Source organism: Macrotis lagotis, chromosome 7, assembly GCF_037893015.1.
Source record: "Macrotis lagotis isolate mMagLag1 chromosome 7, bilby.v1.9.chrom.fasta, whole genome shotgun sequence".
Lineage (NCBI taxonomy): Eukaryota > Metazoa > Chordata > Mammalia > Peramelemorphia > Peramelidae > Macrotis > Macrotis lagotis.
The window spans coordinates 214301918-214329441 of record NC_133664.1 but is presented as its reverse complement, the minus strand read 5'-3'; the positions used below and the strand labels follow the sequence as shown (position 1 = coordinate 214329441).

General features: G+C 34.9%; 1 protein-coding gene across 1 annotated transcript in view; it reads right to left on the bottom strand.

Moving 5' to 3' along the window:
• The window catches only part of TMTC1 (transmembrane O-mannosyltransferase targeting cadherins 1), a 219893-nt gene that overhangs the window by 62969 nt on the left and 129400 nt on the right, over positions 1-27524 (bottom strand). Inside the window, 2 exon segments of the mRNA XM_074194798.1 lie at positions 7079-7192; positions 15779-15946. Of these exon segments, the coding sequence (XP_074050899.1) occupies positions 7079-7192; positions 15779-15946 (282 nt within the window).

The window sequence follows — 27524 nt, the reverse complement described above, 5'->3', positions numbered from 1 at the left end:
TGAAAAGACTTTTAATTGACTGCTGAATCCAATCTTCATGGATATCCTAAAGGGATGTATGTACTTCCTTGTATTTGACCTTACTAGAGAGTCAGGTAGGGGCATACTTTTTTGCCTACCTGGCTGCAAGCCAAGGATTCATAGCCTTCTAGGCAAGCCTGGGCTTGAGTTGGGGCCATCAACCATTTGTATCTTGTTTTTTTCTTTTGGTACAAGAATTTGTGAAATCTTCAAAGGCAACTGGTATCTTCCCCTTCACAGGAAAAGAAACAGCAAGGCAGTGGTTACCCAAGAAGTTACTACGGCAAGAGAAGCAGAGGCAGGCTGTTCAAAAGGGAAAGAGTTGTTCAGAGAGAAAGTCAACCAGAAGGAAGGAATCAATGGTGACATGTATAATAGCTAACTAGAAGCCCTTACAAAGACACTTTTTTAAATGGCTCAAAGAAGCTTGCTTATATTAGCTTTTCAGCTAATCATTCTGTGATTCCTCATTGCTTTAACATTCCCTTTTCTGTGTGGAAATACCTGAATTTCCTGTATTTCTTGACTTGTGTTTATTTTTTTATGTTTTTTTTTACTGTATTCCAACCTGTTGGTCACTGGCTGGAAAGAACCCCTTACACTAGAGTCACAAAAAGAAGTGCTTCTCAGAAATCTGGGTTGTGGGAAGAATTGAGGTACTGGTGGGGCAGCAGGGGTGGGGGGTTTCTCTGACAGGAAATAAACTAGAAGAGCCCTGAAAAAGGCTCAGGAATTAGAAAAACTTTCATAAGGTCATCTCTTTGTGTAACTCAACAGCAGTGAATCATGGTGATAACAGAACAACTTAAATAATTGTTATAAATGAATGAAAAGAAAAACCTGCTAGAGTGAGAGAAAATTGTACATTTTATTCACAAATCTTGCAAGATACATCTTACAAGATAGGAGTACCTCACTCCTGGGCATGAGGCACAAATTAGTCTTCAAAGTCAGGTAATTTATGGTCTTCAGAAACTCTTTCCCCTCCCTCTTGGATGTTTATAGGCTCTCAGAGTTTGAGTTCGGTCCACCCATTCTATAGCATGCCCCTAATTTGATCCCCCCCCACATCATATGAGGCATGATATGCTAAAGAACCCCAATCATCACAGGGGCTGTGTGAGTTAATATTCAATTACCTATTTGCTCAAACTCAGTAGCATTAGGTCAAGATCTCTAGGTCACTCTTGCTGTGTGGGTTTGGTATCCCTGAAATAGGAGTAGGAAAACTCTTCCAGTCTTGTGATTGGCTGGGCCATTCCCCCTTTGTAATGAATTCCCTAAGGGCTCCCCTCCACATCCTGTGAAGATCAACACCCTACATTTCTCACATAATGATGCAGTTTAGTTATATGCTTGCTCTCAGTCATTTCCTTTTGATCTGGCATAAACTGAAGTGTTCAAAGTCAATGGTGTTGACAACTTTTCATTGTTTAAGGAATTTTCTTATCAGATCACTTGCACCAGTTTGTAACTTCCTGTCACAGTGTATACACCCTAATTTATTTGCCTGATTATCAGTCTCATTATTTTATCTATGATCAACCATGACAAAGGTCAAATATTTATTTTTTAACTTCCTGTGTTAGCAACAATCAACCAGAAAAAATATAAAATTGAACAAATAGCTTAAAACTAAAATCTGAATTATATAATATTGGAAAATATTCAAATAAATTTAAATAGAGGAGGTAATCAGTCATACTCATTGTTGTTCTAAAAAGTTCTAAAGTTGTTCTAAATCCCTGAATGCAGATTAGACTACTGGGAAGGAATCTTGCTTATAACAGTAAACTGAATATTATTACTATGTCTTTGAGTGGAAATAGTGAATCAAGAAGACATCTACTGTTATTAAAAAAAAATTACTAAGGATCCAGAGATCTTTCCAAAATTCAGTCATGAAGGAAATTGTAATGCCAAAATAATTTCAAGAAGAAACTCAAAGGAAAAAATAAATTTTCCTCAAGGACTAAATTAATATCTAGAATATATGAAGCAAGAAATAAAAAACAGAAAGTAATACTAAAAAATAAAAAGAAAAAGCCACCAAACAAGAGTTTCAAAAAAAGCACTTAAGAACAGTATAGGTTTATACTGTCAAGTCCTGAAATAAATCAGAACCACGAGTTGAGGAATAAAGCATTTTTGAGACAGCATCTGCTACCCTAGGATTTCCCACCCAAAGAGAACCATGAAAAAGTTTTTATATTTTTAGGACAAGAGGGGAAGGAGATAGTATGAGATAGCAAGACTTAGTCATGAGACCTCAGTGGCCCTTGGTAATCTGGGCAAGGAAAATCATTTCATTGATTGTTTTGCCCTTCATGCCATAAATCCTAATAGACCTAATAGAAGGAGGTAAGGACACCAGAAGCAGAGCTCCAATGTCAGCTGACTCCCCACAAGGCAAAATCCCTGGATAGGAGACCTAGAACCTAATTTCAATATCTTAAGGATAGGAATGTAAAGTCAATATTAGAATTTTGACACTGACTTGATGTAAGAGATTTAGTCAGTCAATATTAACAATTTTCTGTCATACATTAACAATTATATCAAAAGTACTTTTTAAAAAAGCAAGTAATATAAATACTCATGGTTTCACATAAATTCTTTTTTAATGTTCTGCAGTATATATGGAAATATTTTTGTTTCTCAAATTGACAATAAAAAATTTTAAATAAGATATTGTGAGATTGATATGGCAAATATTTAAACTACCTTCTGGAGAGAACTTAATAATTGGACTTAATAGTTAATAGCAACAAGAAATGGTAAGAAGAAGTTCTGGTTATGAAATATAAATATTAGCTTTTAAAGCCCTTCACAACCTAGCTTCGATCTATATTTCCAGTTCTGTTTATATTATTCATCACACTCTATTGCCCATTTCTGTGACTTTGCTTTGGTCATCCTTCCTTCCTGGAATACAATCAATCCTCACTTCTGCCTCAAAGAAACTCTTCTTCAAAAGTCAGCAAAAGCACCTACTTTTATAAAGCCTTTCATGATTCCCCTACACTCCTGCCTCACAAATGTTAGTGCTCTCTTCCACACACTATCTTGGATCTAACTTTTTTTGTATTTAATCTCATTATATGTATTCTATATATTTATACAGTGCTGATGTGGCTTTGCATATTAGTATCTGACTCCCAACTTTTCTATTTCTTCTTTGCTTTTTCACAACAATCTGTACCCACTCTGGCACAAAAACGGATGGGAGATCACACTACTGAAAACTCATTCTCTTAGGTACCAAGAGTAACCCTGTCATGGGGGAGCTCTACTACCCACAAATGTGGTTCTTAATGCCTCCCAGTGTGCTTCCCATGTTTATAAAACCAGTCAAGATGACACAATTAACTGAAACAGAAAACACTGTCTATACAGAATGTAAAACAAGAATGTTAATTAACTATATAACTATATAATATATATAACTATATAATGTAGTACTGATCTTTCTCTAAGCTGAGACAAGTAATTGAGACAGAAAAGAAAGCTTAAGGGAAAAGAAGTTTCTTCAGTTTTTGTAAACCAAGTTGGGAAAGGGTGGTACTCATAGGACTAATTAATAAGTTAGTCTCTGTATTTATGTTGATATTTGAGGCAATGATATAAGAAAATGTATCTTACTGCCTTTGAACCTAATACAGCAGCTTGGTCTTACTGCAGCCCAGAGCTGTAAACATAAGCAAGTGGAGCCCTTAAGCAGGAGCCCCCAGGGCATGAGCCCATTGAGCTGAGGGAGGGGAGTGAAGAGAAACTGCTAGCTTGGTCCTCTGCCCCTGGAACAGGATTCTGGGGCTCTGACCACATTCAGATCCTGATCACAGTATAGGCCCCCCCCATAGAATAGCAGGGCCCCCCCCCACCTCATCCCCGTGGCAGAGGGGGGCACTTATGGTCATTCACAGACCAGGAGGGAGGACAGAGCCTCACACATTGAGACCCTTGTGGCAGTATCCCAAAAGCTCAGGAAGCACCCCCAAACCAGGCTCAGGCTGGGAAAATGAGCAAGCAGAGAAACAAAAGGAAGACTATTGAAAAATATTTTGCAAATGAGCCCAAGAAGGATCAAAATACTCAGTCTGAAGATGAGGAAGCACAAGCTCCTGTATCTAAAGACTCCAAGAATAGCAGAAATTGGGCTCAGGCTATGACAGAGCTCAAAAAAGACTTTGAAAATCAAATGAGGGAGTTGGAAGAAAAACTGGGAAAAGAAAGGAGAGATGCAGGAAAAACATGAAAATGAAGTCAGCAGCTTAGTCAAGGAAATCCAAAAAAATGCTGAAGAAAATAGCACGCTAAAAACCAGCTTAGGTCAAATGGATAAAACAGTTCAAAAAGTTATTGAGGAGAAGAATGCTTTAAAAAGCAAAATTGGCCAGATGGAAAAAGAGATAAGAAAACTCTGAGGAGAACAAATCCTTCAGACAAATAGAATTCAGGGAGATTGATGAATTTACCAGAAATCAGGAATCAATACTTCAAAACAAAAAAAAATGAAAAATTAGAAGAAAATGTGAAATATCTCATGGAAAAAACAACTGATATGGAAAACAGACTTAGGAAAGATAATTTAAAAATTATTGGAATACCTGAAAGTCATGATCAGGAAAAGAGCCTTGACATCATTTTCAAAGAATTACTACAGGAAAATTGCCCTGATAATCTAGAAGCAGAGGGCAAAATAGAAATGGAGAGAATCCACCGATCCCCCAGAGAAAGAAATCCCAAAAAAACAACCCCTGGGAATATTATAGCCAAGTTCCAGAACTCCCAAGTGAAAGAGAAAATATTACAAGCAGCCAGAAGGACACAGTTCAAATATCATGGAGCTGCAGTCAGGATCACACAGGACTTAGCAGCAGCTACATTGGAAGCTCGTAGGGCTTGGCATACAATATACTGGAAGGCAAAAGAGCTTAGAATGCAGCCAAGAATGAACTACCCAGCAAAGCTGAATGTCCTCTTCCAGGGAAAAAGATGGACTTTCAATGAACCAGGGGAATTCAAATGTTCCTTTTGGAATGGCCAGAGCTGAACAGAAGGTTTGATCTTCAGATACAGGACTCAGGTGAAGCATGGAGATTGGAGGAGAAGGGAAAATATGAGGGACTTAATGATGATGAACTGCATGTATTCCTGCATAGAAAAATGACACTGATAATACTCATATGAACCTTCTCAGTTAATAGACCAGGTAGAGAGAGCTTTTATATTTGAAGCACAGGAGAAAGCTGAATTCGAAGATAAAATATGGTGTAAAAATGGAGTCAATAGAAAAAAAGCGAAATGGAATGGGAGAAAGAAAAAGGAGAGGGGGAATAGTCCAAGATATTTCACATAAGATTTTTTTTTTTATTGCAATGAGCTATTGCAATGATATGGAAGGGGGGAGGCAAGGGGGAATGAGGGAACCTTTGCTCTCATCAGAGATGGCTAGGAGAGGAAACAACATATTTTCTCAATGGGGTATAGACATCTGGAGTAAGAAGGGGGGGGCAGGGGGAAGGGGTGGGATGTGAATGATGGAGGAGAGGATGGACCATGGGGGGACAGTGGTCAGATATAACACATTTTCTTTTTTACTTCTTGCAAGGGGCTGGGTTTGGAAGGCCTGTCCAGGACCATAGGGCCAGGTGGATCCTAGGCCTAAGGGGTGGTATGGGGGCTCAGGGCTTCTTGGCCCCAGGACCAGGGATCTGTCTGCTGAGTCAGTCAACAACCCTACAGCAGAGTCAGAGTGAAAGGAGAGAGAAAATAGAATACATGGTAGTGGAGAACAAAGAAAGGAGGGAGTTGCAATCAGCAATGGCAACATTGGAAAAATATGGAAGTAACTTTTGTGATGGACTTATCATAAAGAATGAGATCCACCCATGACAGAGTTGTTGGTGTTGGAACAAAGACTCAAGCATATTTTTTATTATTATTGTTTGGGGGAGGGTGCAGGGCAAGTGGGGCTGGGTGGCCTGCCTGGGGCCACATAGTAGGGTGATCTTTGGGTGTCTGGGGCTGGATTTGGACCCAGGTGCTCCTGGCTCAAGGGCCAATGCTCTGTCTGCCACCCAGCCACCCCTACTATTATTACTATTTTATTTTATTTTGGGTCTTTTTTTTCTTCTTCTTTTTGGTTTTTTCAGGGAAGTGAGGATCTGGTGGCTTGCAGGTCATATGGCTGGGTGATTGTGGGGTTTACGAGGCTGGATATGGGTGCTCTTGGCTCCAGGGCTGGTGCTTTGGCCATTGCACCACCTGGCCATACCTACAATTATTACTATTATTTTTATTTTTAATTTTAATTTTTTTCTCTCCCCTTTACTTTTTTCGCCCAAGCAAGTCTATCTATATTCATGGGGGAGGAGGGGTATTTTGTTTACTTGTAAACAAGAATATTTTATTAATGTAAAAAAAACATGTGTACAAAATGAGAATAAAAAAATAAATTCAAAAAAAAAAGAGCACTGCATTTGGAAGCAGGGTTCCTGAATTTGAATTCTGGCTTTGAACTCTGGGGTTGACATCAGCCATTCTCTGATTGCTATTTACTACTTGTGTAACCTTTCCAGGATTCAGTTTCTTCTGTAAAGTAAATTGGATTAAATGGCCTCAAAGTTCCATTCTATTGGTATAAGGAAAACTCTCCACCAATACAGGTCAACACTTTTCTGCAACTTTCAGACTCAGAAAGTTTCCCAGAACAGAAAGAAGTTCCAAAACTTGCCTAGGTTAAGTTAGCTAGTATGTGTCAAAGGTTATGACTTGAAACCACTTCTTCCTGGCTTGGAGAATAGCTCTAGACACTTTTGTAAGACAGAACAAAAAAGTTTAATAAAATTCCAAGTTATTGCATCTTTCAAATACAAAGTTTCAAATACAAAGTCAAAAGGCTTTCATTTGAAGAAATTAAATCAATAACAAAGAACCTATATATTATTGGGATAAAAATTAAAATGACAATAAAAACATCAGGACAGAATTCATTAAATAAATAGCAATCTATTCAGCACAATCTCTGCCTACAATTCTATAGCAGGGAACTTACTTGAGGGCAGTTTTGTAGTGGTAGATGGCTTCTCCATTACGACCTTGATCTTTCAAGAAATTGGCATAATTGTAATGCACCTTAGCATTATGGGGTAAAGTTTCGACTCCAGATCTAAGGGGGGAAAGGGAGAAAGAGGGAAAGCAGGTGAACATTTTTGTTTTATAATATTATTAGTTTGCAAAAAACACAAAGAAAAAATAGAATATTATCAGTTTACTTAATTTGTTTTTACTCTGAAATTTCAAGCATTTGAATTCAGAATGTTACTACTTTGATCTAATTACAGTTACCAAAAACCTATTTATATTCCTATGAAGACAGAAAGTTATATGCTCGAAAGAGCATACATACTAATATATATATCCATAATGCAACATCTTTCAGCATGTAGCTCTAAAAGATTTTTTATGTAGTGATTGGATATGAAAAGCCAAATAGTCCTCTATATGGAATTTACTTTAGAAAAGTGAACTTACATTCCCTACTTAATAAATGGTCAAAGAAAATGAACAAGCAATTTTCAGAAGAATTAAGGAAACCTATCAATTGTTCCCATAAAAGAAGTTCCAAATTACTATTGTTTAGAGAAATGCAAATTAAAATAACTCTTAAGTACCACCTCTCATCTAATCAGATTGGCTCTATTTGGAGGGGATGTGGGAAAATTGGGGTATTAATGCACTACTGGTGGAGTTGTAATCTAATTCAATGATTCCTTTTTTAAAAAAAAAATGCAATCATTCTTGAGAGCAATTTGGAACTATGCCCAAAGGGCAACCAAACTGTGCAAGTATCATGTCTTTACCCCAAAGAAATCAAAGAAAAGGGAAAAGAACCTTATTTGTACAAAACTATTTATAGCAGCTCTTTTTTGTGGTGGCAAAGAATTGGAAATTGAGGGAATGTCCATCAGTCAGAGAATGGCTGATGTCAACCCCAGAGTTCAGTCTAGGAAAGACAAACAGAATTAGTTTGCATGCTGCTTTATTTCTCTCAAGTTGATGGCCTGCATGTCAATTTACATCATTTAATTCTATTAGACTCTTGTTACACTAAAACAATTTTTTCATTCCTCCCCAATTAATTTCCTATCCCTTACAATTCATAACAGAGACTTTTCAAACTTTCTGTTCTCTGGTCAAACACTCTACATCCATTGCCTCCAAGTACTCACTTCATATATACTTTGACAAATACTGGACTCATACTTGTCTGAAAAAATTGAAGCCATTAACTTACTATCCCCTTTCTTCCTACCTCCTAATAACACAATTTGTTAAAAAATCATTCTTCATTATCTCCTCATTTATTCCAGGTTCTCATGAAGTAGCCCTTCTTTTGTTTTAAACCAAGATTAAGCCTTAATCCTATCCACTTTCTTTTTTTTTTAATGTTTTTGCAAGGCAAATGGGGTTAAATTGCTTGCTCAAGGCCACACAGCTAGGTAATTATTAAGTGTCTGAGGCCAGATTTGAACTCAGGTACTCCTGACTCCAGGGCCAGTGCTCTATCCACTAGCCACCTCCATCCCTGTTCTGGTTCTTTTTCTCTAGCATTTTGACCTCACTATCATCTGTCTTCCTCTTGTTTTAATTCCCATCTATGTACCAGTTTCCTTTCTATTGTTGATAATCATGATCAAATCCCCCATGTCCTTAAAAATTCTTTTTTTCCTTAAAAATTCTTAATAGAAATTATAATTCCTGCTAAATAGCTATGTCAAACTCTGAAAAAGTTGTCTATACTCATGGACTCTACCTCCTGTCTGCTAACTCTTTTCTATAATCTCTGAAATCTTACTTCTCCATTTAAATGAAACTGCTCTCTCCAAAGTTGTCAATGATTTCTTAATTGCTAAATATAATGTCTTCTCAGTTATCATCTGTAAGCACTGCATCATTTCACCATCCTATACTGCTAGATACCTCTCCCCTTGATTTCTGTTAGTTTTCCCCCCTATCTTTTGCCAGAAATTATTTATGTATGTTGAGAGATGCATAACAAGGAAAGAAGTATCCTTAGGGAGCTGAGCATCTGGTCTTGGAATATTTTGCAGGCCCAGTTTACTAAGTCTTTGTTAATTACTTGTCTTTTATATGATAATTTAAAGTATTAAAGCATGGTTCCAAGACAGGCTAAATGGAATGGTTTCTATGTAGAATCAAAACAGGGGGCTCTCAGAGAAACTAATTTTGCCAATATTATCAAGCTTCTTGGAAGTCTGTTGTCTAGAAATTTGAGAGACACTATGAAGTAATGGACAGAGAAGTGATCTCAAATAAGGGAACAACCGGGTTCAAGTCTCTTTCTCAACTCCTTAATGTAATCAGATGAATACATATCTAAATTTCTGAGGGCAAAACTTGGATTTGGGCAATATGAGATTTTGACACAAGTCTGTATTTTAATGTATTTGAAAGACTGTCACATACTTTATTCTTTTATCTTTATGTGTGACTGTTGATCTTTAGAACCTCAAGAAAATCTGGAACAGTTAAACTTGATGCACTCTTATCCATTTGGATGTATGTATTTAATACACATACATATCATTTGGCTTATGCACCATGAGATACGGAAGTTACTAAAAGTGCTCCATCTCTATACACCAAAGAGGATGATGAAATCATCTATCTTTGTCACACGTTCTGGTCAGGAGTGGTGGTAATGTTTGAAAAGTTGAGAGAATTCTGTGATCCAGAAACATTAGAGCTGATGAATGAGATTGAGTGAAACATTACTGTAAAGACATATTTGTTGGAATTATTAGCTAGAGTCAAAATGTGCAATGGAAAGACCTTATTCAACATGCATACTATGAAGATAAGGGACTGAGAAAAGGAACAAAGAGAAGGAAAGTAGTTTATCAAATGTATGAAAAGAGACCTCCTAAGAAAGTCAACAAATAAGAATTTATGGTTTCACTTGTGATTGGATACTTTGAGATTAATCAACACTCAAAGACATTATTACATTTTATTTTATATCATAGGTAATATGGGTTATATTATATTCATAAATATTAAATTATATATGCAGTCATTTATAAGGGCTTTTTGGAAGTCTGTTAGGTCTGGAGATTTGAGAGACAGTATAAAGACTTTTGTTGGACAATGCAGCCCAGAAGAGCTAGAAGGTTGGATCCCCATGTTCTAAAGGTTTACATGAGTTTTGATATTTTGGAAGGAATTTTACAAAACTTCTGTTCTTTTTGTCTAGTTTTCCCCACTGGTGTACATCATGTTGAGAGTGAACAGGTTTCTATCAATGAAATGGAACTTTGTTGTTTGAGCTGTTTCTTATCAGAGGGCAATAATAAATCTGCTTAGGGACAGCTTAGGACTGGAAACTTTTTAAAAATATACTTTGAATTTTCTTTAACATTATCAAGTGACTTTGAATCAAATTTAATTATTACATGCTTCTATCATTTGCCTTTCATTCTCTCTTTTTTTTTTTAGGTTTTTTTGCAAGGCAAATGAGGTTAAGTGGTTTGCCCAAGGCCACACAGCTAGGTAATTATTAACTGTCTGAGACTGGATTTGAACCCAGGTACTCCTGACTCCAAGGCCGGTGCTTTATCCACTACGCCACCTAGCTGCCCCTGCCCTTCATTCTCAGAAAAGACCAGGACATCAAGGAGGTGGTGTATTGACATACAAGTGAAGTAGATTTAAATGAGAGGGTGTTGTACGAAAATCAACAGCCTCACTTTCTAATCTGGAGCTATCTGGGTCCAGTGGCCAGACATGAATCAGGATGACTGGAGATGACCCTGAATACAGGTGAGATCTTGGCCTTTTTGAGCTAAAGTCTTCTCCAGGTCTCAGTTTGACTGATACACTAAGGGAAAATGGTATAGTGGCTAAAACCCAAGTTTACTGTTGTCTTTTTTTGTAAGCTTCTCAGAGATTTTGAGTTTACATGCAAATAATATTCAAATATTATGTTGGTTTTATGTACTTATTTGATACTTTTTTTACTGATATGTGCTTGAGCAAGCACTTTGGTAAAATGTAATAATTTTCATTAAAAACAAAAGTTTTAATGAAATGGGGCAGAAGAATATATTTATTATAAATTATCTTGTATTCTTAGAATAGTAGAAAAGTATATGTGGGAAGATTTTTTTTATTTCAAAGCACATTTCATAGCTTCATACTATTTTAACTTTTTCATTTCAATAATATTATTTTATTTCATTGCCAGGTTTATGAAATTTGGTAACCTATGTTATATTTTAAGATTTTGAACTTTTTATAGTTTATTATTTACCTCCTTTTTAAATGATGTTTTATTATAGTATTTTTAGACAAACTGAATTTTCATACCAAATGTGACTTATGCCCACCTTAATAAGGTATTTTATTTCTATCTTTATTTTTTCTTTCCTCTTTGAAAGGTAATTAAGTATATCCCAATACAGAAATATCTATTAGAAACCCTAGTTTCTGGTGATTACTGTTATAATTAATTTCTAATGAAAATGTAAAAAAAAAAGCTTCTAAAACAAATGACCAAGATTAACTTTCACCACTGCTCTATGCACCAATACTAAGTGATTTAAAAGTCACTGCCTTATAGTTTATACCTAAATTCTTATTTGTAGTCAGTGACCAAATTGTTAACCAACAAAATTAATTTTTACATCAAATTTAAATCATTAGCCCTCTTTTTATATATTTTAAAAAACCTAAAGAGCCTCACAAGTAGATATCCCATGTATTACCTGAACATTTTTCAGAGCCAGAGTCAGAGCCCTTCCCTTAGTCCTTCTGAATCTTTTTTTTTTAGGTTTTTTTGTTTTTGTTTTCGTTTTTTAGGTTTTTGCAAGGCAAATGGGGTTAAGTGGCTTGCCCAAGGCCACACAGCTAGGTAATTATTAAGTATCTAAGACTGGATTTGAACCCAGGTATTCCTGACTACAGGGCCAGTGCTCTATCCACTGTGCCACCTAGCCATCCCTAGGTTTTTTTTTTTTTAGGATTTTGTTTTGTTTTGTTTTTTGACAAGGCAGTGGGGTCAGGTGGCTTGCCCAAGGCCACAGAGCTAGGTAATTATCAAGTGTCTGAGGACAGATTTGAACTCAGGTCCTTCTGACTACAGGGCCAGTGCTCTATCCACTGTGCCACCTAGTTGCCCCAGTCCTTCTGAATCTTAAAGAGATTTTTTTTCCCCAAAAAGAGTCTTCAGTATGTCACGTTATGACCAAGTGAATTACATTTCCCACTTAGGAGGCTCAAATATTTTTGTTTTCTTCAGAAGTCAGCATTCACTTAACAGATTTGTCAGCTTGCCAGAAAGGTAGCTCAGAGGAAGTAAAAAATACCCCTGTTGTTCTTTGTTTCTAATTAATAAATATCTAATTAATATGTTTCTAATTAATAAATATCCATGTACATTACTTACAAAAACTGAATGGGATTTTTTTTGTTTTGTTTTGTTGCAAGGCAATAGGGTCAAATGGCTTGTCCAAGACCACAGAGCTAGGTAATTATTAAGTGTCTGAGGCCACATTTGAACTCAGGTACTCCTGACTCCAGGGCCAGTTCTCTATCCACTGCACCACCTAGCCAACCTGAACAGGGTTTTTGAAGAAAGATTTCAAATGGTTTCATCACATATCTTTATAGCTGGTTATTTCAGATTAATCTTCCAAATTCCTTCCTTTTCTATTATCAATCTTATCCATCCTAAAAGTTCCAACATAAATCCTACTTATTCTATTAAACATTTTTCCCCCCTACCAGCTAGCAGTAATCTTGTCCTCCTCAATCAGTCAATCAAAAAGCATATATCAAATATCTGTTTTATGTTAGGCACTAGATGAAAGTGAGGGATAAAAAGGCCAAAAAAAAAGCAAAAACAAAACAAAACAAATCAAAGTACCTTCAAAGAGTCTAGCTGCAGGAGATTTGTGTGTGTGTGTGTGTGTGTGTGTGTGTGTGTGTGTGTGTACAGACACATAAATATGTATAGATATATATGAATATCTATAGATACATATATATTTAGATAGATAGATAGATAAATAGATAGATAGATAACTTTACAGAGTTTGGAGCATTTATAATGACAAACAAAATTAAACTAACAAACTCCAGAGTTTGTCTTAGTAAGAAACAACAGGATTAGGCTAACATATGTTAGCCTCCAGTGTTTGGTCTAATGAAATTAGGCTAGCATATGTGTTTATTAGGTACTCTAGGCTTGCATTTTTGGATATGGGAAGCCCAGTTAAGAACCAAACCCAAAGTGGAGTGGGATTTAGGAAAAGTATATTTATACAATTGCACAAATCAGAGGGCAAGATCTGATAATGCTGCTTCCTCACTTGTCTATCAAGAGTGATCCTCAACTAAGAATGTGCATCATGTTCCTTTAAGGGCAGAGAAATGCAACCAGAAATTCCATTGTGTCAGGAGGAGTGTCCTTATCTGACTGATCTTTTGTGCACTGTAATCTCCCCTTTCAAGGATGAAAGCATCATCCTGTGACTGTTGATACAATGGGGAAATTCAAATTTGTTTTCAGAGAGAAACACAGACAAAATTATATCTGTTTTTTAAAAAGTTTGACAACATATCTCTATGTAGATGTTAATATTTCTGTAGATAATAAGATATATACAAAATCAATATGAGATGATTTTGTGGAAAAGTCAATAGAAGCTGGGAAAATAGAAAAGGCTTCATAGTGAATATGACTTTTGAGCCAAGTCTTGACTCTTGTACTTGACTTTTACCATTTACTGAACTTTGGTGCATGTGTGTGTGTGTGTGTGTGTGTGTGTGTGTGTGTGTGTGTGTATACTCTTCACTTAGATCAAAAGTTCCTAAGAGTAGGGTTCATGTCTTATATTTCTTAGATACTAAATAAATGTTGAAAGATTAAATAATCGTACAATTTTTAAATATTTGGGACTAGAAAAAAGTCAAATATGCCACTCATAAAAAAAATAAACTAATGCTCCTATCAGTCCAATGTTCACTGAGGGAAATATTAAAAACTTTTGATATAGTACCTAAACATAACTTGCATTCTAACCTTAGCAAGGAGAAGGACGTAAACTGTTTGCTTGAGAAAAAGCAACACTTTCACATCATGGGAGTCTCTCAAGTATTTTTTCCTTCAATATACCACCACATACCATCAAAAATTTAGTGCCCCTATAAAAGTAAAACACATCCAGGAGCCTCTAAATTTTTTATGATTGCATATTTCCAAGTATGTAGATTGCTTCAAAATTTTTCCCCAACTTCAAATATAACTAATTGATATAAATTTGAAACAAGCAGCTTGTCCCAAACTTTTAAGAGTTCATGTATGCTAGTTAATTAATATTTTTAAAAATCTTAAACTAAAAATTTCAGAAAGGTTGCATAATGGAAGCCTGGTTTGGATTCTCTTCTCACTGGGAGATCTGGTAATGATCTTATTAATTTCATCAGTGTAGAAACTAAAACAGGGTAAGTCAATTCTCAAAATCAGAGGCTTTTAAGAAAGGGTAAAAAGAGGACTATTCAATAATTAGAAAATCAACCTGAAATTTCTTTTTTTAATTACTCTCAAAGACAGAACTTTTAAAACTGCCCAAACAGGGGAATTAAGGTTTTACTAAATTGCCATAGATCATGAAACGCACATCAACTGGTCATTTTTCTGTTTGAAAATGCATCCCTACCTCTGATCTCAGCAGTATTTTTCCCCAACATGCTGCTTAAACAGATGCTAATAGGAAGAACTGCTGGCTGTTAGCTGCTATTTACTTCAATAGTAGCACTGAACAGAAGCAGAAACTGGCATCTACTTCTATTATTAAATAGCAACAACAGGGGCAGCTAGGTGGCAGTGGATAAAGCACCTGCCCTGGAGTCAGTAGTACCTGGGTTCAAATCTGGTCTCAGACACTTAATAATTACCTAGCTATGTGGCCTTGGGCAAGCCACTTAACACCATTTGCCTTGCAAAAAGCTAAATAGCAACAACAGCCACAATAAACAGGAGTTAATGCAAAAACGTCTCTCAGTGGACAGGAGACCTGGTATGTGACTATCTGAATCTGAAGATTCTTTTAAAACTTGAAAGCCAACTACAACCTCATTATTTGTAGGTACAGCATTTCTGAATTTTATCTCAAGTATGGAGCTAGAAGCAAAATATGTTGCATGAGAAAAATATATTAAAAGGTATAAATTTATCATGACATGGGAAAAAAGCTTCTGTATTGCTAGTTCAGAATTTTATGTACAAAATGGACTATTCTACAAAACATTTTGAAAGCCTGCAATACTTAATAGAAAATTTACTTCATTTTTTTCTTCCTTTCTGACCACTTTTTTAAAGTGTTGAAATGATCAATGAAATTAGATTTTATCAATTTCAATCAATTTGTAGCTGATATTATATACCAGTAGAGCATTAAAGGGTATTTCCAACCAAAATTATAAAATTAAAAGCTTGTTTAAGAGTCTTGTTTTTCTTTCGTTTTTAGAATATGCCCACATTCTTTTCATATCTTATTTTGTTAACTCATTCAGAATTCAAGAGTGATCTTTCTAATTAACTAAATTTTATCAAACCCAAATGATTATATCATTTTTATGCAATTAATTTATTTATAACTATATGTATGTACATATGTGTATATGGATAAACAAATTAAGAAGACAACCATTTCCCATAACTAAAACATACCTGAAGAGAGATTCTCTTGACAGCCAAATTTCATTCTGTTTCACAGTTTTACAGAGGAAAAGTAGCAGAAGCAACAGAGTGGATATCATCAAGGTAGTGGCTCCACATCGATTTAACCAAGTACAGAGCTTATTTAACCCATGGACAAAAAGGATGCAGTAGCCCATGCTGAAAAGAAAGGATGAAAGAAATATTCAACCCCACATTCATGGCAAGTCATCAAGAATTCATTTTTTCTCCTGTTTACCTCCCTTATCCATATGGAAAAGGAAATAAAACATTTTAACAAAAAAAGTTCAGAAAAACAAAATAAATTCCCACATTGGAAATGTTCAAGAATGTGTATCTCATTCTGCATATCCACCTTTCTGTCAGGAGGCAGGCTGATAGCATTCTTCTTCACTGGCCCTCTGGAATTTTAGTTGATCACTGAGCAGAGTTTCTAAATCTTTCAAAATGTTCTTATAGTACTGATTTAATACTAAGATTAAATGGCCTCCTAATTCTGCTTTTTTTTCATTCTGTAGCAATTCAAACAAGTTTTCCCAGGTTTATTCTAGAATCTCCTTTTCATCATTTCTTTTTTTTTTTAATCTTTGTTTGCTGAGTGCTTAGGTAGACACTTTAACAAATGCTAACTATACAATCTTCAAGATCATATAATTAATATTCAAGATGGGAATGAAATGAGACACTGTTGGAACAATTAACACTTAACAATAGAAGGCCTATTTAGAAATAACATAAAAATGGGCAGCCAGGTGGTACAGTGGATAGGTCCTGAAGTCAGGAGAACCTGAGTTCAAATGTGACCTCAGATACTTAATGATTACCTAGCTGTATTATCCTGGGCAAATCATTTAACCCCAATGCCTTGTCAAAAAAAAAAAGAAATAACATAAAATGCTTAATCAAAATATATTAGATATGCTTCTCCCCACCTTGGTCTCCACATAAAGAACTGAATTTTTCAGTCCTAGGATACTCCCAGAGTCTGAAGGGCACCAACTCTTCAAGGATTGTATTCATTTTTTTTTTTTAGGTTTCTGCAAGGCAAACGATGTTAAGTGGCTTGCCCAAGGCCACACAGCTAGGTAATTATTATTAAGTGTCTGAGACCAAATCTGAACCCAGGCACTCCTGACTACAGGGCCACTACGCCACCTAGCCGCCCCTGTATTCATTTTTCAACTTAGGTGACTAAGAAGCTTCCACAATAGTACTTTTTTGTGATAACAAAGAATTGAAAACTAAAAGGATGCCCCTCAATTTTAAAATAACAACAAATTTATGGCTGTAATAACTACTCCTGTATTATAAGAAATGATGAAAGGGGATGGTATGAGTAAAAAACAGGAAAGGACCTATAGGAACTGCGGCAATGAAGTAAGTAAAACTGGGGAAAGAATTTATAATATAACTACACGGCAAAAAAAGGAACACCATTAGAAGACTAAGGATCAGTGCAATGACCAACCCTGATTCCAGAGCACTGATGTTGACTATCACAGGTGAAAAGGCTAGATACTTAAAATTCAGAATAAGATATATATTCTTGGTCATGGTGAATGTGGAATTATTAAATGTATGGCTATGCATGTTAGTTATGTAAAATTTGTTATTTGTTCTCATGGGAAGCTGGGAAAAAGAAAAGAATAAATTATTGTTAATTGAAAAATAGTTAATTAAAAATAATTTTTTTCAGAAAAAGAAATACAAAGGATGACATGTCCAAATTTCAAATGTTTACTGAACTATTTCTTGGCATAAAAGAAGCATCAAAGTTTTAGATAGTGAAATAAATTCTTCCCCTCTCTACCACAGAGGACATCATTCTTCCATTACTTCAGAGTGGCAACATAGGAATCATCCTTGATTTTTTTTATCATCTCTTATCCCCTATATCCAAGCTGCTAGTCAAGATCTAGTTTACCTTTGCAACATCTCTCAAATATTCCTGCTTCTCTCTTCTGACTTTGCCACCACTCTAATGTAAGTCTTCATTACCTCATTCTTGGATTAATACACTAGCCTTCTGGTGGGTATGCCTGCCTCAAGTTTCTCTATACTTTAAGCTGTTCTTCATTCAGTCACTAAAATGATTTTCCTAAAGTGCAGATCCAATGAGGCTACCCCTTCTATGCAATAAATTCCAGTGGCTTCCTAATGTCTCCTGAATTCTACGTGGCATTCAAAAATCCTTCAAAATCTAGTCCTTTGCAATTTTCTTACATTTTATTCCTCAAGTTCTAATCTTTGATCCAGTGACATCTATCAGTTCTGAGCATTTGACTGATTGAAATCATCCATTTCTACATTTACTAACTTCTTACTATGGTTTGCATTTTACTAAACCTATTATTTCACTAGCATAATGAATTCCAGGTGAAAAAACACCACCTGCAGATCAGCACCTACTCTTTTCCTCTGAGTCTGGAAGAGTTGGAAAGATGGTAGAGGGACAATGGAAGAGTGTAAAGAATCCTTTTAGCTTAATTCATACCCCTTAATTCCTCTATAAAATTCTAAAGAATGAAATTCATCTGATTAGGAAAAGCAAAAAGAAACCACAGTGGGTCATTTTTCCAGCCCTAGGGGATAAGGAGACATAGAGATCTGCAGACATTAGAAAAAGAGTCTGACCAGGAGATTACCATGGCAGCAGAAGTGGGGAGTAGTGCAGTGCCCAGGGTTAAAAGGAGAGCCAAGATAGGGCACCAGGTTAAGAAGCAGAAAAATATTCTAGGGAATCTACAAATAAGTGCTAGGTACAGGAATTGGTGCCATCTGGCAGCTGTGTCTTCCAATATTAAGTTCCAAGTAACAGATCCACAATGAAGAAGAATGGTTATAAGTGTGGGCTATTGAGTATGGAAGGAGTTTCAGGGAGCAAACTAACTCCTGATCTCCAGAACAGAATATAGAGCCCTAAACCAAGAACCACTAGTTCAAGAAGCTTACTAAAAACTTCCCACTAAAGAGAACCTAGGTCAAGAATTTGCAATATGGAAGTAAATAAACCTACCTCTAAATAGCACCACTTTGGCTAAACTGAAAAATTGAAGGCTGCTAGACAGAACTGTGATATAAGAGGACAGAAGTTCAGACTGGATCTCTTTCTTAGCAGTATACACGGCCCAGCATTAGAATAAAGTCCAAAGTCAAAAAGTAGGCTGGGAAAGTGAGAAAAGAGAAAAAGAACCTGACCATAAAGGATGTTACGTTAACATGGAAGCTCAAAATAAAAACCCAGAAGAGGAGAATAACATGGAAAAAAATCTACAATCTCAAAGAAAAATGGAAACTGGATACATGTCCAATAAGAATTCCTACAAGAATTGAAGCAGTAGCAAAGGAAAGAATGGAAAGCAAGAGCTCATTAAGAAAAAGATGAAAGGAAAATTAACATCCTAGAATAGGGATGGGGCGGGGAATACAGCATCCAATATAAGAAAATTACTTAATTACTTTTTTGAAAATTAGAATTGGCAAAATAGAAACTAATGACTCCATGTTATCAAGTGTAATAACACATCAAAATAAAAACACTGAAAACATCTGCCCTGAAAAGCAAATGGAGGAGAGATGTTTTAAGAATCATTAGACTTGGGGGGCAGCAAGGTGGCGCAGTGGATAGAGCACTGGCCCTGGAGTCAGGAGTACCTAAGTTCAAATCCAGCTTTAGACACTTAATAATTACATAGCTGTGTGGCCCTGGGAAAGCCACTTAACCTCCATTGCCTTGCAAAAAAAAAAAAAAAATCATTAAACTAAGTTCTGACGTCTGGGAGATAAAAATGGCAGAATATGCAGGAAATCACCTGAACACTCTATTCACCTCCAAACATTTATAAAATAACACCTCAAAACAAATTCTGGAATGGCAGAAGCTATAAAATGATGGGATGAAACAATTTTCTAAGCCAAGACAACTTGACAGCAGACAGTCTCATTCAGGTAAAAAGAGAGCACAGTCCAGAATAAGCAGTCTCCTGGGGAGCCAGAAGCAGGATCTGATGCAACTTGGTGAGGCCCTGACCTTCAGAGCTGCACAATGTCAGATAAGCAGACAAACCTCTACAAAATCAGAGTAGCAGCAGTCTCCCATGTGCCTCAACACAGCATCAGGTAAACAGACAGATGCCATCCCTAAGCCACCCCATGTGCCTCAGGGCAGAACCAGTGAATAGGCAGACTCTCCCAATGTCCCCCAATCTACTCAAAATGGCCCAGTTCAGCATTTTCCCCTCACCCATTGACCTCAGCACAAAACCAGGTGAGCCACAGGCATCTGCAGCACCACCTAGCACTAGCTACTACCATCCCCACCTCCACATAGCACAAGGAAAACTGCAACAGCCCCTCCTAAAGCCCTGGTGCAGGACAAGGATGCCTGTATGACTCAGTACAGCACCAGGAGAATGTGACTGGGCAGAAGCCACCAATACCCTCCTTAACACAACATTAAGTGAGCTGCCAGACACCTGAAGCAGCAGCCATGCTGTACAAGTACCCCTCTCCCACCTCAGCACAGCACAAGACAAGCCACCTAACACTGCTTTCCTAGCACATAGCACAAAGGTTCCCCTCTGGCCTCAGGCACCAGAACAAGAAGCTTAAGACAGTATTCCTTTTAACCCAGAAGCAGAACTCAACTTTAAAAGTAATAAAATAGGCTGGAAAAGATAGGCAAAACACCCAAAAGAAATTAAAAAAATAAATTATGGTACAGGAAGATTAAGACACAAACTTGGAAGAGAATGATGTCAAAATGCCTACATGCAAAGCCTCAAAGAAAAATATGAATTGATCTCAAATCCCATAAAGAACTGCAAGAACTCAAAGGAAGCTTAAAAATCAAAGTAAAGAAAATGAAAAATTGGAAAAAGAAATGAGAGAAATGCAAGTGAATACTGGGGGGGGCAACAATTTGATTAAAAAAATGAGAAAAGACATACAAAAATTTACTGAAGAAAACAACTTCCAAAAAAAGTAGAATTGGACAAATAGAATTTTAAAAAGTAACTGAATAAAACAATTCCTTAAAAATTAGAATTGTACAAACAGAAGCTAAAGACTCCATGAGGCATCAAAAATCAATTGAGATTTCAGGTTTTCCTGATAAAAAGACCAGAATTGAATCAAAAAATATGACTTCTATTTTCAAGACTCAAGAGAAGTATAAAAAGGTAAAAAGGAACAAGAAAACATTAAGAGATCCAATAAGACTAAACTAATTTTGCATCCCTACATGGTATGATAATATTTTCAATACTTAAGAACGATATCACTATTACTGAAGTTAGAAGAGATATATACATAGACAGAAGTATGAGTACAGGGTGACTTTTATGAGATGATATCTGTAATAATGATAAGACAGAACCCATAAGATCAAAGTTGAAGCAAGTTCATTATCATCATCATTATTTAATATTGTTCTATAGTCATAAGACAAGGATTTAAAAAAAGAAAGACAAAAAAGAAACAAAACCATGACTTTTTGTAGATATGATGGCTTACTTAAAGAACTGACTAAAAAAACTATTCAAAACAATTTACAATTTTATCAAAGTTGAGGATTAAAACAAACAAAAATAATCAGAATTTCTATATATTACCAAGAAAACTAAGTAAAAAGTGATCAATTTATGTGTTATTTATAATAACTTTGGACAATATAAAATATTTGAGAATTGAATTGTCAAGATATACAGGAACCATTAAGAATATAAAACACAGGGCAGTGGATAGAACATTGGTCCTAGAGTCAGGAGGACCCGAGTTCAAATTTGACCTCAGAAACTTAATAATTACCTAGCTGTGTGAACTTGGGCAAGTCACTTAACCCCATTGCCTTGAAAAAAACTAAAAAAAATACAAGTAGGTACATTTTAAAATAAGAGAGAAACACTAATTGATCATGTGTGGGCAAAACTAATAATGGCAAAAAAGTGACAATACTATCTAAATTAGTTCACTTATTCTGTGCCATATCAATCAAACTATCAAAGAATTATTTTATAAAACTAGAAAAAAATAATAAGAAAATTGATCTGGAGGAACAAATGATCAAGAATATGAAAGGAAACAATTTTTTAAAGGAGAAAGTAATGACCCTAGCAGTGTCATATCTCAAACTATATGACTATAGAAAATATGATTACCAAAACAATTGGTACTGAGTAAGATATAGAAAGATTAATCAATGGAACAGACTAAGCATATGATGTAGAAAAGTACAGTAATTTATTTTCTGATAAATTCAAAATATCCCAATTCTAAGACTAGATCTCACTATCTGACAAAAACTGCTAAGAAAAATGCAAAGTATTCTGATGGAAACTAGCTCTAGAAAAACACTTCATGCCATATACCAAGATAATCTCAAAATAGATAGATGATTTAGATATAAAGGGTGACATTAAAAGAAAAGTAATGGAACATCAAAGAAATTACCAGTCAGAACTACAGGTAGGAGAAGATTTCATGAACAAAGAAGAAATAGAAAGGTTCACAGGAGGTAAAATATACTGAAAATATAGAATTAAATTGTTTTTGTATAAAGAAAAGTTGCAGGTAAAATTGGAAGTCAAAAAAATTGTTTAAAACAGCCTTTGTAGCAAACTATTATGACAAAGATCTAATTTCTAAGGTATACAGGGAACAATCAATTTTATAAGAATAAAAGTCATTCCCCGACAGATAGAATACATTGTTTTCAAGGAAGACATTCAAGCTATCAATTACCATGAGAAAAAGTAATCTAATTCACTAATACTTAGAGATATACAAATTAAAACAACTTTTAGCACCATCCAATATCTATCAGATTAGCTAAGAGGACAAAGAAAATAAGAAATGTTAGAGAACTATGGGAGAACAATTATGGAAACTATTGGAAACTATGGAAACTATGAGAGAACTATTATGGAAAACATTTTAGTCAAATACCCTAACAGCTATTGAACTTATATTCCTTTGCAGTGATACCTCTACTAGTTATCCATATGATACTCCAAGTAGATCAAAAAAGGAAGAAATGAAACTAAATGTATAAAATAATTTATAACCATTCTTTTTGTGGTAGCAAAGAATTAGAAACAAAGGAGATTCCTATCAACTGAGAACAGCTGGACAAATTAAGGTATATGAATGTAAGGGAATATGTGCTGTAAAAAATGAAGAGGATGGTTTCAGAAAAACCTGAGAAGAATTGTATGAACTGATACAAAGTGAACAATATATATATAATAACAGTAATAGTATAAAAATAATCAAATCTAAATGATTTAGGATTTCTGATTAAAACTTTAACAATAATAACATCAAACTTCTAGACTGAAAGATGGATTCATAATGCAGTCTGAAACATATTTCTTTTTTTCTTATTCATTCTTTGCACCTTTTTTGCATCTAATGACAATTTATTTTCATAACTATACATAATTGTAATGAGTTTTGTTTTTCTTGCCTTCCTAATGGGTCAGGGAGAGGAAAAGGAAAGAGAGAGAATTTAGAGCTGAAAATAAAATGTAATTGAATTTTTATAAAAAGTTTCCAGTGACAGTAAAAGGTATGTGACTAATGCAGAGTCATAAATTCAGCCTGAAGCAGAGATGGAAATTGAACCTAACATTTTCCAGACTGAGTAGCTCATTCTTTATCCTCTCTGATACACTAACATTGTTTCTCTAGGATCTTAATATGTAAACACTGAGAACATAAAACCATTCAGTTCCCTGCTAAATGCAAATGAGTTCACTGATTTCTTAAAAACCCTTGCACATTTATTCAAAACTACATTTTGTGGATACAGTTTTAATCTGTACAATTAAACACCTCTAATTCAAAATATGATGTGATTGATAATATGGCTAGAATTATATAGGCATAAAAGTACTTTTTTTTTTTTTTAGTTTTTGCAAGGCAAATGGATTGGTTAAATGGCTTGCCCAAGGCCACACAGCTAGGGTAATTATTAAGAGTCTGAGACCGGATTTGAACCCAGGTACTCCTGACTCCAAGGCCAGTGCTTTATCCACTACGCCACCTAGTTGCCCCAAAAGTACTTTTTCAATCGCATAGTTCCTCAATCCTCTTCAGGGAACCATTTTCCAGGAAGAATGAAATGTCATTTCTTAATGTATCAGCAATTTTCAAAGATATTTAGATTTTAAAAAAATATAATATAATTCATAAGCACTACACACTAACCTTAGTTTTGTTTATTGCCTATATTTTGTGTTTGGGCAAGTTATCTGGCAGTAGAAACCTATCATTCATTCACTATATTTTCATTCTATTCCTAATTTGTACAGCTGAGAGAAAACTTCCAGGATATTAATTGCAATCTAGATACAAAAATATTAAGGATGAAAATATCTCTGAAAACTAGGATTGGAAAAGAGAAAAACTAGGATTGGAAAAGAGAAATCAAACAACATTTTAAAATGCAAAGAAATAATAAAACTAGAAATAACAGAAGAAAATCTAAAACATCTCATTAGAAAAACTGATCTGGAGAAGAGATGAAGTAGAGACATTGTAAAAATTGTCAAACTACCTGAAAATTATGATCAAAAAAAAGAATCTGGAATCAATATTGCAAGAAATTATTACATAAACTGCCCTGAAGTTCTAGAAGAAGAGAGTAATGTAGAAATAGAAAGTATCAAATTCAACATATGAAGAGATCCCAGGAGGAAAAGCTGCAGGAATATTACAGCCAAATTTCAAAACTCCCAGGTTGAGGAGACAAGATTGCAAGCAACAATAAAATAAAATGAAATAATAATAATAATAATATAATAAAATAAAATAAAGAGAATTTACTGCAGAAACACAGTCAGGATTCATAAGACATAGCAGCTTCTAACTAAAAGACCATAGGTTTTGGAACATTATATTTCAAGGAGCAAAAGAATTGTGATTGTGTCCAATAATAACTTAACCACTAAAACTGAGTATAATCCTGATTGAAAAAAAAAATGGAGATTTGAGGTTTTCAAGTATTTGTAACAAAAAAAAACTAGAACTCAATGAAAAATTTGATATAAAAGATCCAGAAGAAATATAGGAAAAACATTAAGGTCAAACTACCTTACTTATTATACATATCTACATATATATATATATATATATATATATATATATATATATATATATATAAAATTGTTATTAGTGCTATTATGACTGTCATCATTACTTAGATAGTTTGAAAGCAGGATTAAGCCCACCTATCAGACCCCACCTAAGTCTTCTCTTTACAAGTAGGATATTTCTAATTCTGAATGATCTGATTTCCAGTTCTTCCACTATCTTGGTTTTACCCACTAGACAGACTGTATACAGCTTAATTATATCTCCCACCCAGAATTGGGTACAGTACTATGGATGTGGTCTGACTACAGAAGACTATAGTGGAAAAAAAAATCTCTCCTTTGTTCTCTGCAGCCTATGATTATATTTGTTTGTTTGTTTTTAATTATCTTCTAACATCATTGCTTAATAGTGAACATCAGTGGATGCAGCAAAATTCCCAGCCTCTTTTCATGTGAAATAATTTCTAACCATATCTCCCATAACTTAAACCCAAGTGTAGACATTTTAAGTTGTGCCTGTTAAAATTCATTTGTCAGAGATGATCTGTTGTTTTACCCTACCAAGAAAATTTTGGATCTTAATTCTGTCATCTAATGTATTATCTATCCCTCCTAGCTTTGGACCCTCTGAAGATTATTGAATGTGTGCCTCCTCTGCTTTTATCACAGTCATTGATCATATTGACTGGAACAAGAATAAAGACAGATCATTAAAGCTTCTATTAGAGACATTTTTAAAAATTATTTTGGTTTCATTCACTCATCAAGATCTTAATTCACTTAATTATGCTATTTTATAGTCTATATTTCCATTTTATCCAAAGGAATTTTGTCAGATTCCATGCTAGAATACAAGTATACTATATCGGTGCCTTTCTACTGATTTGCTAATGTAATAACCATCTAAAATAGAGGCAGATACAGTATGTCTTGATGTATTCTTAATGAAACTCTATTTGTATTTAGTAATACCAGTCCAATCTAACAAACATTTGTTTAGGCACCAAGGATACGAAGATAAAATGAAGAAACGATTCCTAACCTCAAGGAGCTAACATGCTAACAAAGGATACATCATATAAAAACTGTATGTGGAGATAAAATGGAGCTTGTAACAAAACACTTGTAACAAAAAGTATCAAGAAAGGTGTTACTGTAAGTAGCTTATGAACTGAGCCTTGAAGAAAGCTAGGGATTCAAGCAGAGACCTAGTAGAAGAGAGAGTACACCCCAGCTATGAGAGATAGATTCTGCAAAAGAAGAGAAATAATGAACTAGGGGTTCAAGTCTGAAGAATGAAAAGTTAGCTAGAACTTTGTAGAATATATGAAAGAAATCTATGTTATAAGTCTAGAAAGGCAGCCTGTTGAGAAATTATGAATGAATTATTCTATGGATTCTTTGGCTAATAAACATATTCAGAATGACCTTGAATTCTGCAAATGAAAAGATAATACACTTATTTCAAAAGTAAATTCCTAAGGGGTGGCTAGGTGGCGTAGTGGATAAAGCACCGGCCCTGGAGTCAGGAGTACCTGGGTTCAAATCCGGTCTCAGACACTTAATAATTACCTAGCTGTGTGGCCTTGGGCAAGCCATTTAACCCCCTTTGCCTTGCAAAAAACCTAAAAAAAAGTAAATTCCTTTACCTTACTCATTCTTTAAAATTGTATTTTTTAAACTACCAGTTAATTTTTAATCTATTTCCATGCTTCCTATTAAATATAATTTTATTGCATTATACTCTCAAAAAGATACATTTAATATTTCTGCTTTTCTACTTTTAACTAAAATTTGTATGTACTAATATATGGTTAATCTTTGTAAAGATACCATGAATCACTGAGAAAAAAATGTATTCCTTTCTATTTCCATTCTATTCTCTCCAGGTATCAAGCTTATCTCAAATCCTATTCACTTCCTTGACTTCTTTCTTATTTATTTTTTGGTTAGTTTTATCTAGTTCTGAGAGGGGAAAGATTAAAGTCCCCCACTATTATAGCACTATAATCTAGTTCCATCTGTAATTCATTTAACTTTTCTTTTAAAATTTTAGATGCTATAGTGTTTAGTATGTATAGATTCAGTAGTAAAATTGCTTCATTGTCTATGGTACCTTTTATCAAAATGTTAATTAAACTTATTTTAGCAATAACTTTAACATTATAATTGCTACCCCTGCCTTTTTTGTATCAGCTGAATTTTAATAATATTTGTTGTTGACTCAACTCAATTCGCCGACTCTATCCCTCCTGTCAGGTTCCAAGAACCCCACAGAGGCTGGACCCCCACAGTTGCACATTTCCAAAATTTATAGCAACTCTTTTTGTAGTGGCAAAGAATTGGAAATTGGGGAATAGCTAAACAAGTCATGGTACACGAATACGATGTAATATTATTGTTCTATCAGAAATCATAAATGGTTGGACTCTAGAGAAGCATGGAATGACTTACAGATCTGATGCTATGCAAAGGGAACAGAACCAAAAAAACAATGTACTCATTAACAGCAACATTGTGAAATGATCAATCCTAATGGAAGCAGCTCCTTTCCCCAGTCTAGATAGCTAGGACAACCATATTATACTCGTTATTGACAATGTTATCCCCATCCAGAGGAGGAAAAATAAAACAAAACAAAA